The sequence below is a fragment of the Uloborus diversus genome, chromosome 4 (genome assembly GCF_026930045.1).
Source record: "Uloborus diversus isolate 005 chromosome 4, Udiv.v.3.1, whole genome shotgun sequence".
Taxonomy (NCBI): domain Eukaryota; kingdom Metazoa; phylum Arthropoda; class Arachnida; order Araneae; family Uloboridae; genus Uloborus; species Uloborus diversus.
In genome coordinates this window covers 118,410,457-118,429,387 of record NC_072734.1, presented here as the reverse complement: position 1 = coordinate 118,429,387, position 18,931 = coordinate 118,410,457, and the positions used below count along the sequence as shown (strand labels likewise).

General features: G+C 35.4%; 1 protein-coding gene across 1 annotated transcript in view; it reads left to right on the top strand.

Moving 5' to 3' along the window:
- The window catches only part of LOC129220118 (carboxypeptidase B-like), a 36,434-nt gene that overhangs the window by 10,965 nt on the left and 6,538 nt on the right, over positions 1-18,931 (top strand). The window contains exons 3-9 of the mRNA XM_054854461.1: positions 1,027-1,163; positions 2,192-2,273; positions 4,057-4,158; positions 7,663-7,767; positions 13,780-13,890; positions 14,915-15,008; positions 18,083-18,291. Coding sequence (XP_054710436.1) covers positions 1,027-1,163; positions 2,192-2,273; positions 4,057-4,158; positions 7,663-7,767; positions 13,780-13,890; positions 14,915-15,008; positions 18,083-18,291 — 840 coding nt within the window. The remainder of the gene's footprint in view (positions 1-1,026; positions 1,164-2,191; positions 2,274-4,056; positions 4,159-7,662; positions 7,768-13,779; positions 13,891-14,914; positions 15,009-18,082; positions 18,292-18,931) is intronic.

Sequence of the window (18,931 nt, the reverse complement as noted above, 5' to 3'; positions counted from 1 at the left end):
AAAATAAATTATACCCTTGCAATCCCACCAAACACAGAGCATCACCTTCATCGGGTGCAAACTGACCTTTTTGCCATTGCGTCACCATGTTCACCTGCCTGTTTCCATGTGCGTTTGCGCTGAACGTTGTTGTACAGGACCCATTTTTCATAGCCCGTCACTAATCGATCCAAAAACGGCTCGTTTTTTGAGCCGCCCGCGTGAAGATACGGCAGCAGAAATTCGCTGGATTTTGTTGCTCTCGGTCAACAAATGGAGCACCCATATATCGAGCTTTAAATCAAATCCGATTTTTTTTAAACGCCGAAAAGCGGTTGATCGGTCAACGTTAAGTGCTGTAGCAACTTCCTCTGTTGAAATTCGCGGAGTATTCTGAACTAAAGAACGCAAAACGTTGTCATCAATGTCGGAAGGTCCACCTGAGCGTGCCTCGTCTTCCAGCTTAAAATCTCCGCAACGAAATTTTGCAAACCATTTTTCCACAGTTCGTTTAGCTGGTGCTTGGTCTTGATAAACGTCTTGAATATTTTTTACGGCTGCTGCAACGTTTATTCCCTTTCGAAACTTGTAAAGCATAACATGCCGTAAATGCACTTTATCAACACTCATTTTAAAAGTAATCTTTCTAGAAGCAGTTTGTATCTGCATAAATTATTTTGATTGGAATGAAAGCTGCTCACGTCACCTTTCCAACGATCTGACTTACGTAGATAATGGTATTAATGACAACACGTTACACCCGTTCTAAGGCCATCTATTGCAACTCCGCACGAACTTTTGCACTCACCCAATATTTTATTTTAGAATTTTAATTTTACAGCGTTAAGTTGTACCTTAGGATTAAGCAAATCATTTAAAAAAATTCCGAAGTCTCTAATTGGTCTAGTTGCTGAGATATAAGCAAAAGCATTGGCCAGATTACTCCGTGACAATCAGGCTAAGTATAATAAAAGTGCTTAATAATAATCCACGATTTCGGACAATTATTTTGGAAGATTTAATGAAATACGTTTCCCCTGCTTTCAGCTGGATTTTTGGCTCCGATCAACAGCCGTTAACAATTCTGCGGATGTACTGGTGGCGCCCTCTGCGAAGGAGCCTCTCCTAAAGGATCTCAGAGATCTAAAGATCACCTTCAAAATTCTCATTCAGGACGTTGGAAAGTATGCAAATGACGTTTGTGTTATTTTCATATCACGAAATACAGATTTCATTATTTCCAAAAAAACTGCTTACTGTGTCTCAAAACTGTACAGAGCTGTTTTTAGAAAAATTGCTCTCTCATCCGATGGGTTTTGGTTTATGCTGAGGTTTCCGATTGTAATTCAAATTGGTGCAACTGGACGTGAAGACCTGCGGAAAGGGGACGCTCCATTTTCTGCTCATGAGAGAGCTCCAATATATAACAACTAATTACATATGAGTATCATTATGTCATTGAAATTGGCTTCATAGAAATACTAACTAATTATTGAAATATCAAGACTATTTATTTATTTATTTATTTATTTATTTTTGTAATTCCAGAAAGCTTTTAAATTGGGGCTGTCCAATGCATAAATTGAAATTGTGTAATGCTTAAAATGGAACTCCAATTGTTGTTCCTCCCTTCTTGCAACAGCTTACCTTTCAGCCAAGTGGTTTTTAAACGGTAGTGTTTTCGCAAATTTCGCTTTAAAAAAAAAAAAAAAAAAAAAAATTCCCGGGATTGCGATAAGGTGCCAAATACATAACTCCTGTCATTTCTTGACCACTTTTCTCCGCTGTCATTCTGGTAAGATATTTCTATCTTGCAAAGAATGGGAAGCCGGAAGCGCATTTCATATCATTGTTGATCTAAAATTTATTTTGTAGTCATTCCGACTCAAAAAATTTAAACTTAATGTTTCATGCTGGTTTACTTATGTAGAGAAATATTTTAAGAATATTCGCAGCTCACTTTCACACTGTTGTTATCTTAATAGTCTTTTCCCTAAATGTTTGCAAAACTAGATTGTAGCTTTCAAGCGTTCCTGATGATCTTTATTCGGAATTGAAAAAGTAACATATTAAGTCTTAGAAACTTTTTGGTCTCCTGTACATTTCTTTTCATAACACTCATGATTGCAAATCATCTTTACCTGTAAATTATTTTATGTATAGTTTGTTCCCCAAGTGTCTCTCATTTTTATATTGGAGAAATATTTTTCAGGCTCATCAGAGAAGATAAACTGGCACCAATTACTGTTCCTCCAGGGTTCGAATTTTTTGGAAAATATCAGTCTATTGAAGATGTAAGTCTAGCTAGCAACTCAACGCTGTGATTATATTTGTTCATCGTCTTCACTTATGAACACCGAAGATATTAAAAAACACAAAGTTTTAAGCAAATTGCTTTTCTTAGATTGACCAAAAGTTATACTAAAAGCACAAGTAATTTTGTGAAAATTGAATTTTGATGATTGAACCAATATAGTAGTCATAATATCCGAAAGCAACAATAATCGGACGCATTGTTTTAATTCTTCTCTTTATTTCTCTATTCTACAGACGTCATCACTTTTCAACTAAGAGAATATATAATGTACTGTTGAAGGGGGGGGGGGGAAACGCAAAGTACGAGCAGATTTTTTTAAAGCGAGGTGACATTAGCCACAGCCTGTTGCCTGTAAATTTACAGTTAATCGTATTTATATTATGAACGCATTTTTCATGAAGGACATAAAAATCGGTCTCTGAAAACATGCTTTTGAAAGCAATAAAACATTTCAATTCAACTTAGAACTAACGTAGAAACAAAATACATGCATTCAACTTGTAAAAATTAATTTTTCTTCAAGTAACTTATTTAAGCATAGCGTCTTAAGGGGGGGGGGGCAGTTTAGGAGGACGAAATTTCAGTGTTTTTCGTTTTTTTTAATAGAAAAAAAATAATCAGAATTTTTATTGAACTTGGATAATATTTTATTCGTCCTTTGAAGCACGTCTTGCAATTTTTTTCAAGCCATTTCTAACAGAAATAGGGGAGTTAGAAGCTGCTGTCTATGGGTGGTCGCCATCAGAGCTTGTTGGTGGGCATTACCGAAGCCACAATTTTTATCTGTGTAGTCATTGCATTTTTTCTTTCTCCTAATCAACATATTTCTTAAGATTATGAACCTAATTGTGATTAAATAAATTGAAAAATTGCATGTTTTTGAGCTGTCTGATTACAATGTCATATTTCCTACCATTTTTTCTTACATTTCTTGCATTGAAAAAAATATTTTTACATGTATTAACAATATCACCCCAGAGTTAGGTTCATATAGAGTATAATTGAATAAAAAATACTCACACAAATTTTTAGAACGATTGGTCAATAACTCTTTGAGTTAGAATGTCCACCAGTTGAAAAAAAGGTTTTTCGAGAAAAATGCGTTTGAAAAAAACTACTGTGAACGTTTTCAACACAGTCAATTAAGTGCTCATAGCATCGGGAATAAGTGTTCATAGCATCGGAAATAAGTGCTCATAGCATCGGAAATAAGTGCTCATAGCATCGGAAATAAGTGCTCATAGCATCGGAAATAAGTGCTCATAGCATCGGAAATAAGTGCTCGTAGCATCGGAAATAAGTGCTCGTAGCATCGGAAATAAGTGCTCGTAGCATCGGAAATAAGTGCTCGTAATTTTTCACTGAAATTTTGGCAACATCTTCTTCAATAGTTTTACTAACATTTTATGACATTTTGAGATATGTCATAAGTGTTTAAGTCTGTATTTTTCTTTCTAATAATAGCTGAGAAGAATAGTTTTGGTACTAAACATTGTTCTTAATTCATGGAGAAGCAATTTTAAAATGTAAATAATGTTAATGCCTATTCTAGCTTTTACAATATTGGTTTACGCTGGTTAAATGCTCAGAATATATATTCTTTTTTCTGGCACCGTTCGGTGATTACCGATTTGAAGTGAACCGTTTGAAAGACATTGTTCATTGAGAGAGTAGAGACACTTTGCTTTAAGCATAATTATTTTAATTCAAATAGTACGAGTAGCAAGCAACTTTTATGCAAATTCTTTTCTTTTTTCTAGATCAATGCATACCTGGCACATATTGCTTACAACGTAACGAAAGGAGTATATCTCATGAACCTTGGGTATTCTTATGAAGGAAGACCACTGCCTCTAATACGAGTGAGTAATTAATTACTCTTAGATGATGATTATTCATATTGTTACAAATTTTGTAAATAGTAATTGTTTTTATGATTAATTTGTTGTAATCGGACTAAATTTGGCGTATGTTCCATTAATTTTCATCCAAAATTATCGTAGTAACTTAACCTGTAAATAGTTTCTTATAATGAATACACAACCCCCTAACATTCGAATGAAGTAAGTATATGGTCCCCTGATAAGGTTTTTGAATTGAATAAAAAGAAAACATCGAGAAATAAATTGAAGCGTGTCGAATTTTGTGGAAATTTCTGAATGGATTATAAAATAGCCATGGAGGCGTGATCAGTTCTCAGTCTCGTCTATCACTGCTGTCTGTGAATGTATTAGCGCTTGCGCTGTGATTTTCGAATTACTGTTCTTTTCACGTATCTTGGGTTAAAATGCGTGGTGTACTGAGTAATGTACAGTGTTTAACGATGTTCGATTAATTGCGGGATGTTTGCAATTGTACTCGACGTTAAATCCCGGTTATCACAAATTTGCCATTTCAACTGCGCTTGCGCACGGACTTTGCTTTTTGGGCTTTCTGTTTTAAGATTTCGTGTTGCTTGTTTATATTTAGGTTGTGCTAGAGTACCAACAAATTAATGAATGCGATTAGAGTATTTTTACAGCAATTTCGGGATACATTATATGAAACTATGGATATGAATAACTGATAATCTTTATAAAGAAAAGAGAAAAATTACACTTCAATATTTATTGGTTTGGAAATATTTATTTAACGTAAACGTAAAACACGTTATGTACATCAAAACTGATCGGAATATTACAAATATCCGTCTTTTGCGGATATTTTACGTTAGGCGTAAACAGCTTAGTATTATACATTTGTATTTAGGTTGAGCGTTCGGCTTTGTATTGGAAGTGATGCTGCAGGGGTCGAGTACGCTCTTCTGAAGTTAAAAATTTGACCCTGAAAAGGGCCTTTGTTTGATAGAAAAATCAGACTCCGAATCCATAAATAATTAAGACGCAAAACTCAATCTTTACCGAGGCGTAAAAACTAAATCAAAGAAAGCTTTGTAATTTCTAATTTTTTTCTGTTCTTATCTCATATTAACAAATTTAAATGCTTTTCATTAGTTTGAGCAAGAGTTTCGAAATCAGCAAAGTCCGCGCGCAAGCGCAGTTGAAATGGCAAATTTGTGATAACCGGGATTTAACGTCGAGTTGCAATTGTTACCTGCTCTATTGTAAATATTTGTAAATAAACTTATTGTGTTTTTATTAAGATTGGAATCGTCGTTTTCAAGAAAGTTTGAAGTTACATCGGACTCGTAACAATATCATTAAAAGTATTACTATAAATATGTTCTTTACACCAGTGGTTCTCCACCGATGGCACTCGTTCCCTTTGGGATATGCGGAAATTTGTGAAGGGTAAGCAATTAACTAATAAAATATATACAAAATTCAGGGCCGCATTCGGGAGGTGGTTTTTTAAAATTCAAACACCTTCCAAAATCTTTCAAAACTATTCCAAAAAGTGCTTTTTATCATACTTTTTTTGATAGTCAGTGAAGACTCTTGGAAACAGGGTGTCGGAGGCGGGAGACGAAGGATTTAAAATTCTAAGAGTGGGAGTCGATCATTTTCCCTCTGAGTCCAATTCTTCCGAAGCTGCTTAGTCGGAGTTGGACTGTTTTTGGGGTAAAGAAGTCGGAGTCGGAGGCTCTAAAGTTCCAGGAATCGGTGCCGGAGTTGGTTATTTTCCCTCCGACTCCGCAGCCTTGCCTTCAAATTCCGGAGCAGTGTGACCAATTTTTCCGTCCCTCCATATTCTATTTTTTTTTTTTTTTTTTGGATCAACATCAAGACCCCGATATTTAACTTGCAAATCTTCTTTACTAAAAATAAAGCCGAAAGTCTGGATCTCTGTCTGGATGTTTAGGTGTCTGGATGACTGGATCTCTGCGACGCGCATAACGCCTAGACCGCTCGGCCGATTTTCATGAAATTTGGCACAAAATTAGATTGTAGCATGGGGGTGTGCACCTCGCAGCGATTTTTCGAAAATTCGATTTTGTTCTTTTTCTATTCCAGTTTTAAGAACATTTTACCGAGCAAATTATCATAACATGGACGAGCAAATTACCATAACGTGGAGGAGTAAATTACCATAACGTGGACGAGCAAATTAACATAGCGAATTGGCGAGAAATTCATCATCCATTTATTGAAAATATACAGGCGAACCAAATGACCTTTTAAATTTCTGCTACTACCAAAGGCGGGTGAGTACCGTAAGTTTTCTAATTAAGCTGTCCATAAATGAGTAAATACATTTTGTTAAGTTTACGTTTGACTACTGAACTATGCCACTTTAATAATGCGCCACAGTCCAGGAACACTGATCGGAGGTTATCGGATTGTTACCTATCATAATATGCTTGAACTGCTAAGATTCGTTTCGGCAAGTGGTAGACTTATTTGAAGATGTATTTCCCTTAAATATTGCATCATTTTCCTGATTTTGCGCATCAGTCTTTTTGTATGTAATAACTCCTCATTTTGAGTTTAATGCATTAATTCTCAAAATAGTTGAATGACCTGCAATTAATTGCTGAAATCATTCAATAGAATTAGAATTCTTCGCTTATATAAAAAAAAATTAAAAAATCAAGATTTACATCTTTCTCAGCCATTTATTTCTTCAATTGAGAACAATAAGTGAATAAACAACCTAAATATAATATCTAAACTAGTGTAATACCGACTCCGTACTCTCTAGGCGTAACAAATAGCGGTTTGTGTAATTAATCTTCAATTACTATATTTCTCCCTGAGTTAAATAATTGTCTTAACTATATGTAATCAATGTTTTTTTTTAAATCCGAGTACAGCTTTTTTAGGCATTTTTCTACATTATTTGCTTTTTTTTTTTTTGAATAAGCATGTCGAATTTTAAAAAATACAACGCCGATCACTTGGTTGTTACAGACAAATGAATTCTGTAAAACATTTTTTTCTGCCAACGTACTGTCAATGCAAGAAAAACAACCGTTCCTGCCACACAACGAGATTTTTTTGTTGCATATTCTTATGCGTGATACCGTGTGTATTATGATGAAACTTATGATTTGTTTTCGGGGGGGGGGGGGGATAGAGAAGATATCTATTATGTTATAGCTTTGGAGGGAATATTTCAATTTATTTTGTAGTTATACAAACTGCGTATACTGGCATAAGTAACATGAAAGTATTGATTGCACCAGTTTTGTTCAGTATAGCCTTTTGAAATTCAGCCCATTAATCCCAAAAGAACTAACCAATCTGCTAGCACCAAGAGCTGAGTGAAGCAAGATTTTGGTTATTGCTTCGTAACATGGTGTGGCAAAAGTATCTGAAACATTTTGAAAGCTAAATAAAAGATCATAAAATGTGAATATCGGTGACAAATTCCAACTTAGCATCGCATCCTTAAAAATTGTAATTTTTTAAAATATATTTTTCTAGGTAACAACCAATCCTTACATACAGAAACCAGCCATTTGGATTCAAGGGGGCGCGCATGCAAGAGAGCAAGTTGGAGTAGCAGTAGTTGTGTATATAGCTCAAAAGGTGAGTATAAGAAATTCCTATGTTCAGTAATATTACAGTACAACCTTCGTAGTTATAGCTGTTATTTGCAGTAAATAACTTATATGTCTTCACAACGTCACAATCTAAATCATTTCTTGACATGTTTAGTTAAATTACAAATAATTTAATTTTTTTATTACAGACCAAATTGTAATGAAGCTCATCAGATTTCGTTACAGAAATGCAGGAATTTATACACAAATGTTACATCTCGAAAACTATTATGTATCTGAAGATAAATAGATTCATTACTTAGACACTATCGCATTATCCCATTAATCGATTTATTCTTCTCAGTGTGGCCCGTAAACTTCTTCTATTGCTCGTGTTTATTACACTAGAAATTGCTACACTTAACAGGATTCCTACTCTATCCAGATGAAAAAATTCCATGACTTTTCCAAGACTTTTTCATGACATCATTTTGGTTCTTTAAAGTACAAAGCACCATTCTTTTGTTAATTCATGTTTCTAAACCATAGATTTATTTTTAAAATGCATTTAGTAGTGAATAAATCTTCGGATTCAAATATACTTGTTTACTTATTTGCACGTTTTCAATGCTTAAGAGATTCAGAAATTCCAGAACATAGTGTTTTATACCTGAAATTGAAGGTAGCAGTGGGTTGCATGGATTTGTTTTGCGGGCCACATGTTGAGCACTTCTGTTTTAGAGTATTAGAATTCCTCTATTTCTGTATTCTGTCGCCTGACTAAAGATCTTTATTTTCTAAAACCTTCAACAAACTAAAACAAACTCTGATCAACATTAGTTTTTACGAGTGATGGAAACAAACTAGGATGCAATTGAATTGCGTTTTTTGAGTGGGCGTGGGAAAATCTAGAATGTACAAGTTCGCTACTACAGAATACAAAATAGAAGTGTTGAAAATAATGGTAACTTCAAAATGAGTGATGTCCAAGCAGTAAAATCACATTGCAGAAAAAGACGAGCGGCTGCTACAGAAGTGGATACAATGAGATTTCAAAATTCAGATCTGTTTTTAGGATCGTTCAAAATTCCAGGTTAAATGGCTTTTATATAAGCAATACTGTTATATCATTCTAGATTTCTAATGCTCTTTTAGCTACTGTTGCTTCCTCATTGCCTAAGACATTTTTCCATGATTTTAAATACATTTCCGTGACTGAATGAAAATTTCAAATTTGAAAGACTTTTCCAGGTCTGAAATTTGCTAGGGCTCGACCGATGGCATTTTTTGGCCGATGGGCCGATGCCGATTGTTGGCCGATTGTTCAAAGATGGCCGATGGCCGATGGCCGATTGTTTTCCACCAAATGGCCGATTGCCGATGGCCGATGGCCGATGCCGTTGGCCGATGGCAAAAAAAAATCAAACAGAAATAAATTGATAAGATTTTCAGGGATTTAAAGGATCATTGATTCATTTCACTTTACTCCCTTTCTACAAATAAAGAATTGTAATCACAAAAAAAAAAAAAAAAAATCAGATTTCGACCTAAATTTCTATTTTATGATTACCCGATCTATACTTCACAAGTTTGTTCGCTACATCTGCACATGCATATGTACCTAAGAATATATAGATGACTGAAATATCCATTTTGAAAGCCTCCTCAGCTAATTATCGCAAATTCTCTTGTGATGTCGTCATGCGCGTAAAATTGCGTCACTCAAAAACGTTATGAAATAGTAAATGGAAAACTCGTACGTACGTAGTATGATCTAAAAGTTCGAGGACAAGTTGTATAAAACCGAGGACAAGTTGTTTAGGGGGGGGGGGGCACCCACTGATTGTGGAGTAACTCACACTTCGGCCTCATTTTTACTTCCTTTTACAAAAAAAAGGAAGCATTGTATTCGCGAAAAAATTTCACTAAAAAATTAGCCTTAATTTCCATTTTGCTCACCGCTAAATTAATGTTTTTTTTTTTTTTTTTTTTTTTTTTTTTTTTGAACCTGACCACACGCGGATAAGTGCCTAAGAACGTATAGAACCCGAAATATCCATTTTGACAATCCCCGAGTTAATTACAACGAATTTTCTCGTGACGTCCGTATGTATGTATGTATATGCGTATGTATATCGCATAACTCAAGAACGGGATGTCCTAGAAAGTTGAAATGTGGTACGTAGGCTCCGGGTGGGGTCTAGTTGTACACCTCCCCTTTTGGTTGCAATCGGGTGTTTTTAGAGGGGGGGGTTGCCCCTTTTGGGGGGGGGATCATTGTTAATTTCGATGCAAACTCAAGTGGTGTTATAATTTGGCGGACACTTGACGATAATTTGCCAGTCTTTTGGTCGCCTAGTTTTGTTACGAACTTGGCGACAAATTTGGCGATTTAAAAAATATATTTATTATTTCTTTAAATCTGGTTTCAATTTGGCCACTGTTGGTGATATTTAGAGAATTAACTATTGAATCACATTAAAATTGCCAATAATGAGGAAATAATTTAAGTTGGGGTAAAAAGAAGTCATGTGATGCACACTTTAGCTCGTTTTAGTACAGAACCGTTACCACCAAAACCTCGGAAGAGTTTCTGAATGTACTTCAGCACTTCCGAAGAAAAAATTCAAGTCCCTTTGATTTCCTAATTATGTCACTATTCAAAACGTCTTTAATCAATTTCTTACATTAATGCTCTAATGTCTTCCTAAACAATAAATAAAGTTTGAAAAAAAAATCTCTAATTTTATGAATGGTATTAGTTTTAAACTACTCAGAAGTACAACTAGAGTTTAATTTCAGAAATTGAGGGAGTGGGAGGAGGGGCACGCAAGTGTTCTCGGAAATTAAAAAAAATAGTCATAAACATTGAGCAGAAAAACCCTTTCAAAACTTGCATCCGAGTTTGTTTTGACGTGCAGTGGCGGATATAAAATATAGCAAATGTTGCAATTGCGCGAAAGGCCTCATAACCACAGGGACACCGTAGGAGTTACAAAAATGCTTCTGATAAATGTTTTACAACTTCAATAATAGAGAAATAGGGCCCCAAAATGTATTTCGACGGGCCCCAAACTTATAGTTCCGCCGAAGCGATACAGAAAAGACTGCATTACTGTGATTCATATTACAAATATCGAAAAATTAAATATTACCGTCAGTTCAACGGGAATCTAATAAAATGACACAAAAACCGGTTTCGCCATCTCATATTTGTTTCCATGGTCTCTAAATCGGTAATATATCACCAAATGATCGTCAGTCTGAGACGCTATATTAGTTTTGCATTGAAATAAGTAATTAATAGCCACGAAAAATGAGTAAACAGGCTTTTCAGAACACGCGATTGAAAACAAAAAGGGAAGTGCACAATTGGAACGTATGCACACCCCACACGCGAAAATTTATCCTTCTACAGCTTACCATTTTTGAGTTATAACTTATGAGAGATACATACGTACATCCAGCTGCAAGAAACAAAGCAATAATTAACTTGTTTGGTACCTAAGAATGCAGTATTAAAACCTCTTTCAGGGGTGACTGATAGGGGTGTTATACAGAAATTTAAGTAAACAATTTTGTATGAAAACAGTAACTCCCTTTACTTTGTAAAGGGTAGAGGGTAATTAAAGGGGGGTAATTAAAAAGTAAAACAGCAAAGGTCCTTTTTTTTTTCAAAAACATCGGCCAATTCCATCGGCTTTTCGATGTTTTTTAAGACCGATGGGCCGATGTTTCCTGCAAGTTAGCATCGGCCGCCGATGCCGATGCCGATGGCTAAATTGTTGAACCATCGGCGCCGATGCATCGGTCGAGTCCTAAAATTTGCCTATTTTTTTTCATGACTTTCCATGATTTCCATGACCTGTACGAACCCTGACTTAATAAATGAGGGTGGGAGAGAAAAAATTCAGCAACCACAGCATTCATTTGCATTTTGACGTCGTGAATTCAAATCGTGTTTCTCTAAAAATCACGAATTGCGATAGGATCCTATTCGTTGAGTTTCTTGTTTCTACTGCAGTAGCCGCCGCTGTATGAATCACATTTGTTCTAAACCGTTTTGATTCCATAAAGTGGCTAATTCAATAAAGGTGGATTTTGTTCTGTTTTTTACAATTTGATTCATTAAAGCGGTTGATTCAATTAACCACCGATTCAATTAACCGGCGTCCTCTGTAATGAAATGGAATGGAAACGGCCAAGAAATTTGCCCTATCATTTTATGACTGGTAGGGATATTTCTTCATGAACAAACGGGTCAGAAATAACAAATCCTTTCGTTCACCTAAAAAATGAACGACCGTTCTTCTGAACGGCGAGCAGTTTGGAACATTGTATTGATGCACTTGCGATAAAATCCACTTTTTTTAAGAGTTACATTCATCTTCAAATTTTTAACTCTTAATCAATCTGAAATTTCCTTTTTCTCAGTGCAGTACAATGTATTCATTTCGAACTTTTTTACTTTCTGTTTTATTTTTATTTATTTTTCTTTAACCTTTGCAGCTCATTTGCAATTTTCAAATGTAGCCATTAGTAATGTTTTGTGTAACTTTTTTGGGCTACTAGCAAAGTATTTGGACTTTCCCCTTCCTGTCCCATGCACCTGTTTAAATCCTTCCCATTTTTTCTGTCGCCGAAATTATTTCTAAAAATAACTTTTATCATTTTTCTGGCGATTCTTTTGTCTTCAGTAATACAACCCACCTATCAACTACCATCTATATTGATTTGGTTTTATTTTTAACTTGCTAAGTGACTTCCTAGTTGCTTATTTTACATTCAATGTCCAGAGATTTTTAATAGGGATTATTACTTTGCTTTGGGGTCAAAAAACATCAGTTTCGGCAACTAACGTCACTTGTTATTTAAAAAGCGGACGTTTTATGATTATAATATATATTATAATATTATAATGATTATAATATTATAATATATAGCCTGCTTATTTTCGAAATTTATTTGTTTTATTTTCACCTGTGACCATACTACTCTTGGAGATATAATATTTCTATTTAAAATTAGTGCACTATTTTAAGAAAGTTCAATTTCGCAAATTTTCTTGCGTCATAAACAGTTTATTTATTTTTTATATAGTAAATTTAATAACTTAATTTTGTGACATTCAGAAATGTAACCTGCGATTTTTGGAATGGAAAACATAGCTTACCTTTCGGCAACTGAGAAATATCTCACAAAACGAACTATAATTGCTTGATACATTCAATACTGAATAAAGTTTTTTTATTCATTTTACATAGTCATATTTTCTTACTTTTAGATCATTTTAGTTAATTTTGCTTCAAAGAATATTACTGATCTAATGAAACATTTCGAATGTACGTAAGTATGTCGTGCATAGAGATCACCTGCAACTTTTTTAAATGAACGAAGTCGTTCAAATGAACGAGTTGAATGAACGGATCAAAAGAATGAGCGATCCTCTGATGAACGGTCCATTTAAAAGAGCGACATTGGCCACCTCAAATGACTGATGATTTTCTAGATTAGGTAGAACGGCATATCCATAAAAAAGAAATGGTAATTAGGATGCGGTAGTAAATATAAAGTTTTTATATCCGATATCCACTTATCATAAAAATTATTTACAGCTAATTTTAATGAACAAATGCTTATTAAATGTAACTTTGGAAAGTCTATCTAAGCGTACTATAGTGCATTCACCGAGCAGTGATAGTAGAAGTAAACAAAGCAACGTGATACTTGGCGATACCGCTCTCTGCTTGGCCTTGGGATTATTACAAACAACGTTAATTTGCCAAGTAAAATGTTTAATAAGAGAATCGCCAATTCAATGCCTAATTCATAAAATTGGCAAATGTTGGCGCCTACCAGCAACCTTCTTTGTTTACTTCCGCTATCACTTTTCCAGGAATTACGGAATAGCTTAGTTCAGAAGTGATAGGACGTGACTTTAGAAAACTAACAGTAAATTTGAAGAAAAGAGTTCGAAATGAAAATATTAATGAATTTACATAACTTCCGTTATTTTTAAAACTCATGCTTTTTTCCAACTTGTAAATATTTTTTCTAGTTGAGCAGTTTATGTGAAGAAAGGGTCGAAATCTGCACTCTGGTGGACGCTTTTGATTGGTACATTCTCCCTGTTGCCAACCCTGATGGATACGAATATTGCCAAAATGTGGTATGTGTGTATAATTATTTAAATCGAATGCCGACTCGAAGCGAAAAATCATGTGGATGTACGTATTTCATGTTGCCATTTTAATGTCGAACAACGCTAAGTGTAATATTAGAAGGACACAGCTTTTTCGATTGACTTATTTTGATAATACCACAAAAAGTAATGAACGAATGTTTACGATGTTAAATGGGTGCGTGGCTTTAATTTCAGTTTTAAGAATATGACACTTAGTACAGTTTAAAATTTGTTAATACGTTGCACCGAAATATGGTCCAATTTTCTAGCAACAAATAATTCTCCTTAATTTTACTAAAGAATGCTAAACTTTTGTGCCATACTTTCGCCAAAAAAATGGTATTCATTGATCTGTAACCATCATTTAGTACTAAGTTGAACCATTCTGATGGTGTGATGAAAAGAGAAAAACCATCATAAAGGTTCAACAGTGCAACAAATAATCGTTACAGTTAAATGAACTTAATTTCTCGGTGAAAGGTTGAACCAGAATTTTTAACAGAGTAGTTTAGTGCTTACTTAGTATATTGCCCGAAACATAGTACAGTTAAGCTCCATTCTTAGTAGTTTGCAAATTGGCGCAATATACCACCAAATTTACTACAGTGTAGAACTTAATTTTGCAAATGCACTATTCTCAGAACGAATAATATGGATTTTTTTTTTTTTTTTTTGACAATAAAGTGACGACATACATACCAAGGTAGTAAATAAACTAAAGTAGCGGCAGCGTAATTAGAAAAATTGCTCTGTTCTGTACAAACTTGTTTTCATTTGTTCTTCTGGATAAACGAATAGAAAGCGAATAGCAAGTAACTTTTGAAGAAAAAAAAAGTCTGTCTCTATGAAGGACAAAAGCATGATGAAAATAACATAATTAAATACAGAGGTTTCAGAACTGAAACTTAATTCTTAAATATCGCACCAATTGGCACATAAAAAGTTGATGCTTCATTGGCAGATCTCAAATTGTTCAGTAAGAAACAAATGTCATCGCTCTGTATTTCAGGACCGACTTTGGAGGAAAACACGTTCTATCAACCCAGAGAATCCAGAATGTGTAGGTGTAGATGCTAACAGGAATTGGGATTACAAATGGAGTGGTAAGATTCTTTAACTTTTTCCATAATCGGGAGTTTTATGCCTAACAGGACTGAATTTAACGCTTGACGGTTGAGTATAAATAGGGGGAGTGGGGGAAAGTTGGTCTGCTTTTTTATTTTTTCATTTTTTAGATAATCAAAAAATGGAATGAATAGTTTGAGTTTCAACTTATAAATTTCTTTTAATATTTCTTATCATCTCAAAATTTTTTTGAAAATTTCTAATTCATTGGCTTTTTTAGATTAATTTTTTAATAAACTTTTTAAAGTAGACCAACGTGCCCTATGCCTAGGATACATGGGTTTGCATTACAAAAACAACTTCTGTTGCAACTTTAATAACAAATATTCTCCAATATTGTGACTAACTTATTTTCTTTTGTGTTTAGAATGAAAAGACAAAGTTTCAAGATCAGCATAACATATTAAGTTAAACCAAATATTAAATTAATGAATTTCTACTTCAGCGCTATTTATGCCAGAATCATCTACAATTTCCGAAGAAGCAGCGCAAATGGGTCTTCATCAACTTTACTGTTGCTGTTACGAGAATATTTTTTTTTAAATTCCTCTCCAAGTTTTCATTTTTGCGATCTTCTAAAAGTGGACCAACGTAATCCGGGTCCTTGGCCTGAAAAAATACCAAGATTGCAGTTTCGTCCTTGTTATGGACTCATCAGTCTGGAATAGGCAATAACCGAGCTACCGAAAGATGTCATCTCATTGAAGCTGAGAGTGTCAACAAACTGGCAGCTAAAGTAAATTTAGCGCACCAGCGAGAGTCCTCTGCGATGGTATGGTTCAGCTTGTCAATTGAAGACAAAGCTTGAGTAAAAGCAGTAAGTTACCTACCTCCCTTAAGCAAGGCTAAGGCCTACATTCAATGTACCGAAAGCCTAATTATTACATCTAGAGGTTATAGTTTCCACTTTGTTATGGACTCATCAGTCTGGAATACACAATAACCGAGATGGAGGCAGATGTCATCTCATTGAAGCTGAGTTAGTCCGTGCTTAAGGTCAGAAGCTTACTGCTTAAAAATACCCAAACTTTGCCTTTAATATACCAGTTGAACCATACCATGTCTGCAGACTCTCGCTGTTGTGCTACATTCACTTTGACAAACTGTTTATTGACACTCTCAGCTTCAATGAGATGCCATCGGCCTCCAGCTCTATTCCAGACTGATGAGTCCATAACAGGGACGAAACTGCAGTCTCTGGATAGCATAACCAAGCTGTCGGTATATTGCATGAAGTTCTGCCTTAGCCTTGGCTTAAAGCGGTAACTTACGCTAGTTGCAAGTTTTTGAAACATATGATGCTAAAATAAATTTTTCAAGACTACAAATTTAAAAATTTTCCGGGGGGAAAACCCCTGGTCGCGCACTTTTACCAATTTTTTGTACATTAGCCGACACAATTTTTTTTTTATTTCACAGAGGGGGGGCAGTGAGAAGCAAAGGGATGTAAGTGGACATTTTCAAGTTTTGAATAAAACGACTTTAACGATAACATCCTAGGTAGCTAACATTGATTTTTTTCTAAATCCTGCTGTACAGCAGCACCTACCAGAGCCACTAGTACACAATAACCCAGATGGAGGCAGATGTCATCTCATTGAAGCTGAGTTAGTACGTGCTTAAGGTCAGAAACTTACTGCTTAAAAATACCCAAACTTTGCCTTTAATTGACGAGTTGAACTCTACCATGTCTGCAGACTCTCGCTGTTATGCTACATTTACTTTAGCAAGTGCAGGGTGCACTGGTTATCACTAAATTTTTCATTTTGCCACTTACATCCCTTTGCTTCTCACTGCCTCAAATGTAGTTTTTGAATTGCATGAATTTCATGTTTTCATATATTTTTTGCGTTTGTAGGGGGGGGGGATGACACCACAAATTACCGCCCCGGGTGTCACCCACGCTAGGTACGTCACTACTTACACCATAATAAAGAACCTACTTTAGGAGAAGAATTCAGTTCTTTTGCTCCAGTTTCGGTGAAAGCTGTTTAATAAATTAAAGTTGCTAAGGTTATAAAAACTGCACAGCACCAGGGCCGGATTACAAAACAGGCAATGTAGGCAGTAGCCTAGGGGCCCCGGAGAAATACCCAAGTTGCAAATACAAAACATATATATATATATATATATATATATATATATATATATATATATATATATATATATATATATATATATATATATATATATATATATATATATATTTTGTTTTCTTCAAAAATAGAGAGGGAGGGGGTGCTCCTTCCTTGTTTGTATTCAATAAAAATATATGTGCTTGCGCGTTGGGTGTGAAAAATTTAGACGCTACAGACCTCCGCCCCTGTTTGCTGACCTCGCGATGGCTCTAGGGGACCCCATCACTTCTAATGCCTAAGGGCCTCCGACTCCTTGATCCGGCCCTGCACAGCACTGCTGAAATAACCCTTTCTTGTAAAAAATTTGTTCAATATAACTTTACCATGGGATTTCATGAAACGATTTGTAATTTGTAGTGCTATTTGTAATTTTTAACTAAATTTATTATAAGTGCTATTTGTTGGTCATAAAATAAAACAGAAAAATATCAAAAGTACTAAGTAAAAATGCCTTGCCCTCTCACTTTTCAGAGTTAAATGATCGATTCAGAAATGAATGCTGTATGGTATATTAACATATTTCACGAAAGTGAAAACCAAAAAATCCAAATAAATGGACTTTTCTCATCTAATTTCTTCTCCTACGAATGGAACTTTGATATAGAAGGGAGGAATCTACGGTGGTCATCTGTCCCGATTTTTGTCATCATATTTTGCATTATTAGAAGTTCAGCATATTCAACAGTATTGATTAAATAATTTTAAAAAGCCAGTAATACAGTCCATTTTATTTAAAAAAAATTAATAATAATATAATAAAAATCAGCTTTGGGGACCACGCTCCATAAACCTCCGCACATCTTCGATCCGACGAGCATCGAATCCTAATACACAGCCATAATAACAACTGTTCTTCCGTTAGACAATCGTCCCGATTGTAGTGACTATTAAATTATCTGGGTTTTCCTTTCCAGATGCGGCCGGCTCAAGCAAAGATCCCTGCTCGCACAACTACGCGGGCCCCAGCGCCTTCTCCGAGCCTGAGACTAAATCCGTGGCCCAGTTTATGCTGGACAAGCTGAAGGGGCGATTGCTGCTCTTCCTCGATTTCCACAGCTATTCGCAGCGGTGGCTCACGCCCTGGGGATACACTTCGCAGTTGCCGCCCAACTACGACGAGCAGGTGAATTTTACAATCCAAGATTCCATTTTAGAGTGACTCCAATTTTTCTTGTGCAATAGCCTGTCATCCAAAAATTTAGCTTACAAATAAATAACTAAATAAAAATTAATTTGAATTCTGAAATTTTGAATTCAAATTATGTTTTTTGTAATCACGAGCTGCGACAGGATCCTACTCATTGGAGTAATTGTTTCTAGAAACGGCTCCTGTACCCCCCCCCCCAGCCTGCCCCTCCTCTTGGGCGGTGACATGTGTATAGTTGTGTATGTGTAGGCTTGTGTGTGTGAGTAAACCTATGTGTATGCACGGTGGTGTGTGTGTATGTGAGTGAGCGTGCGTGTGTGTAAGACATGGACGCCACCGACCAGGAGAAGCGGATTGCTCAAGACCGGAGGAGCCGCGCCTACAGAGGACGGTGGGGTTGTTAAAGGACCCTCGAACGTCAAGGACGGTCAAGTGAAAACAATTAGCAATCGTGATTGCTCAATAGTTAATAATAATAATAATGATGATAATAATAATTCTGCATCCAATCCCTGGTATTCGTTTGAATTGCGACGTCTTGAATTCAAATTATATTTTTAGCGGTCACGAATTGCAGTAAGAGTCTACTCGTTGGGTTTCTCGTTTCTACAAATGT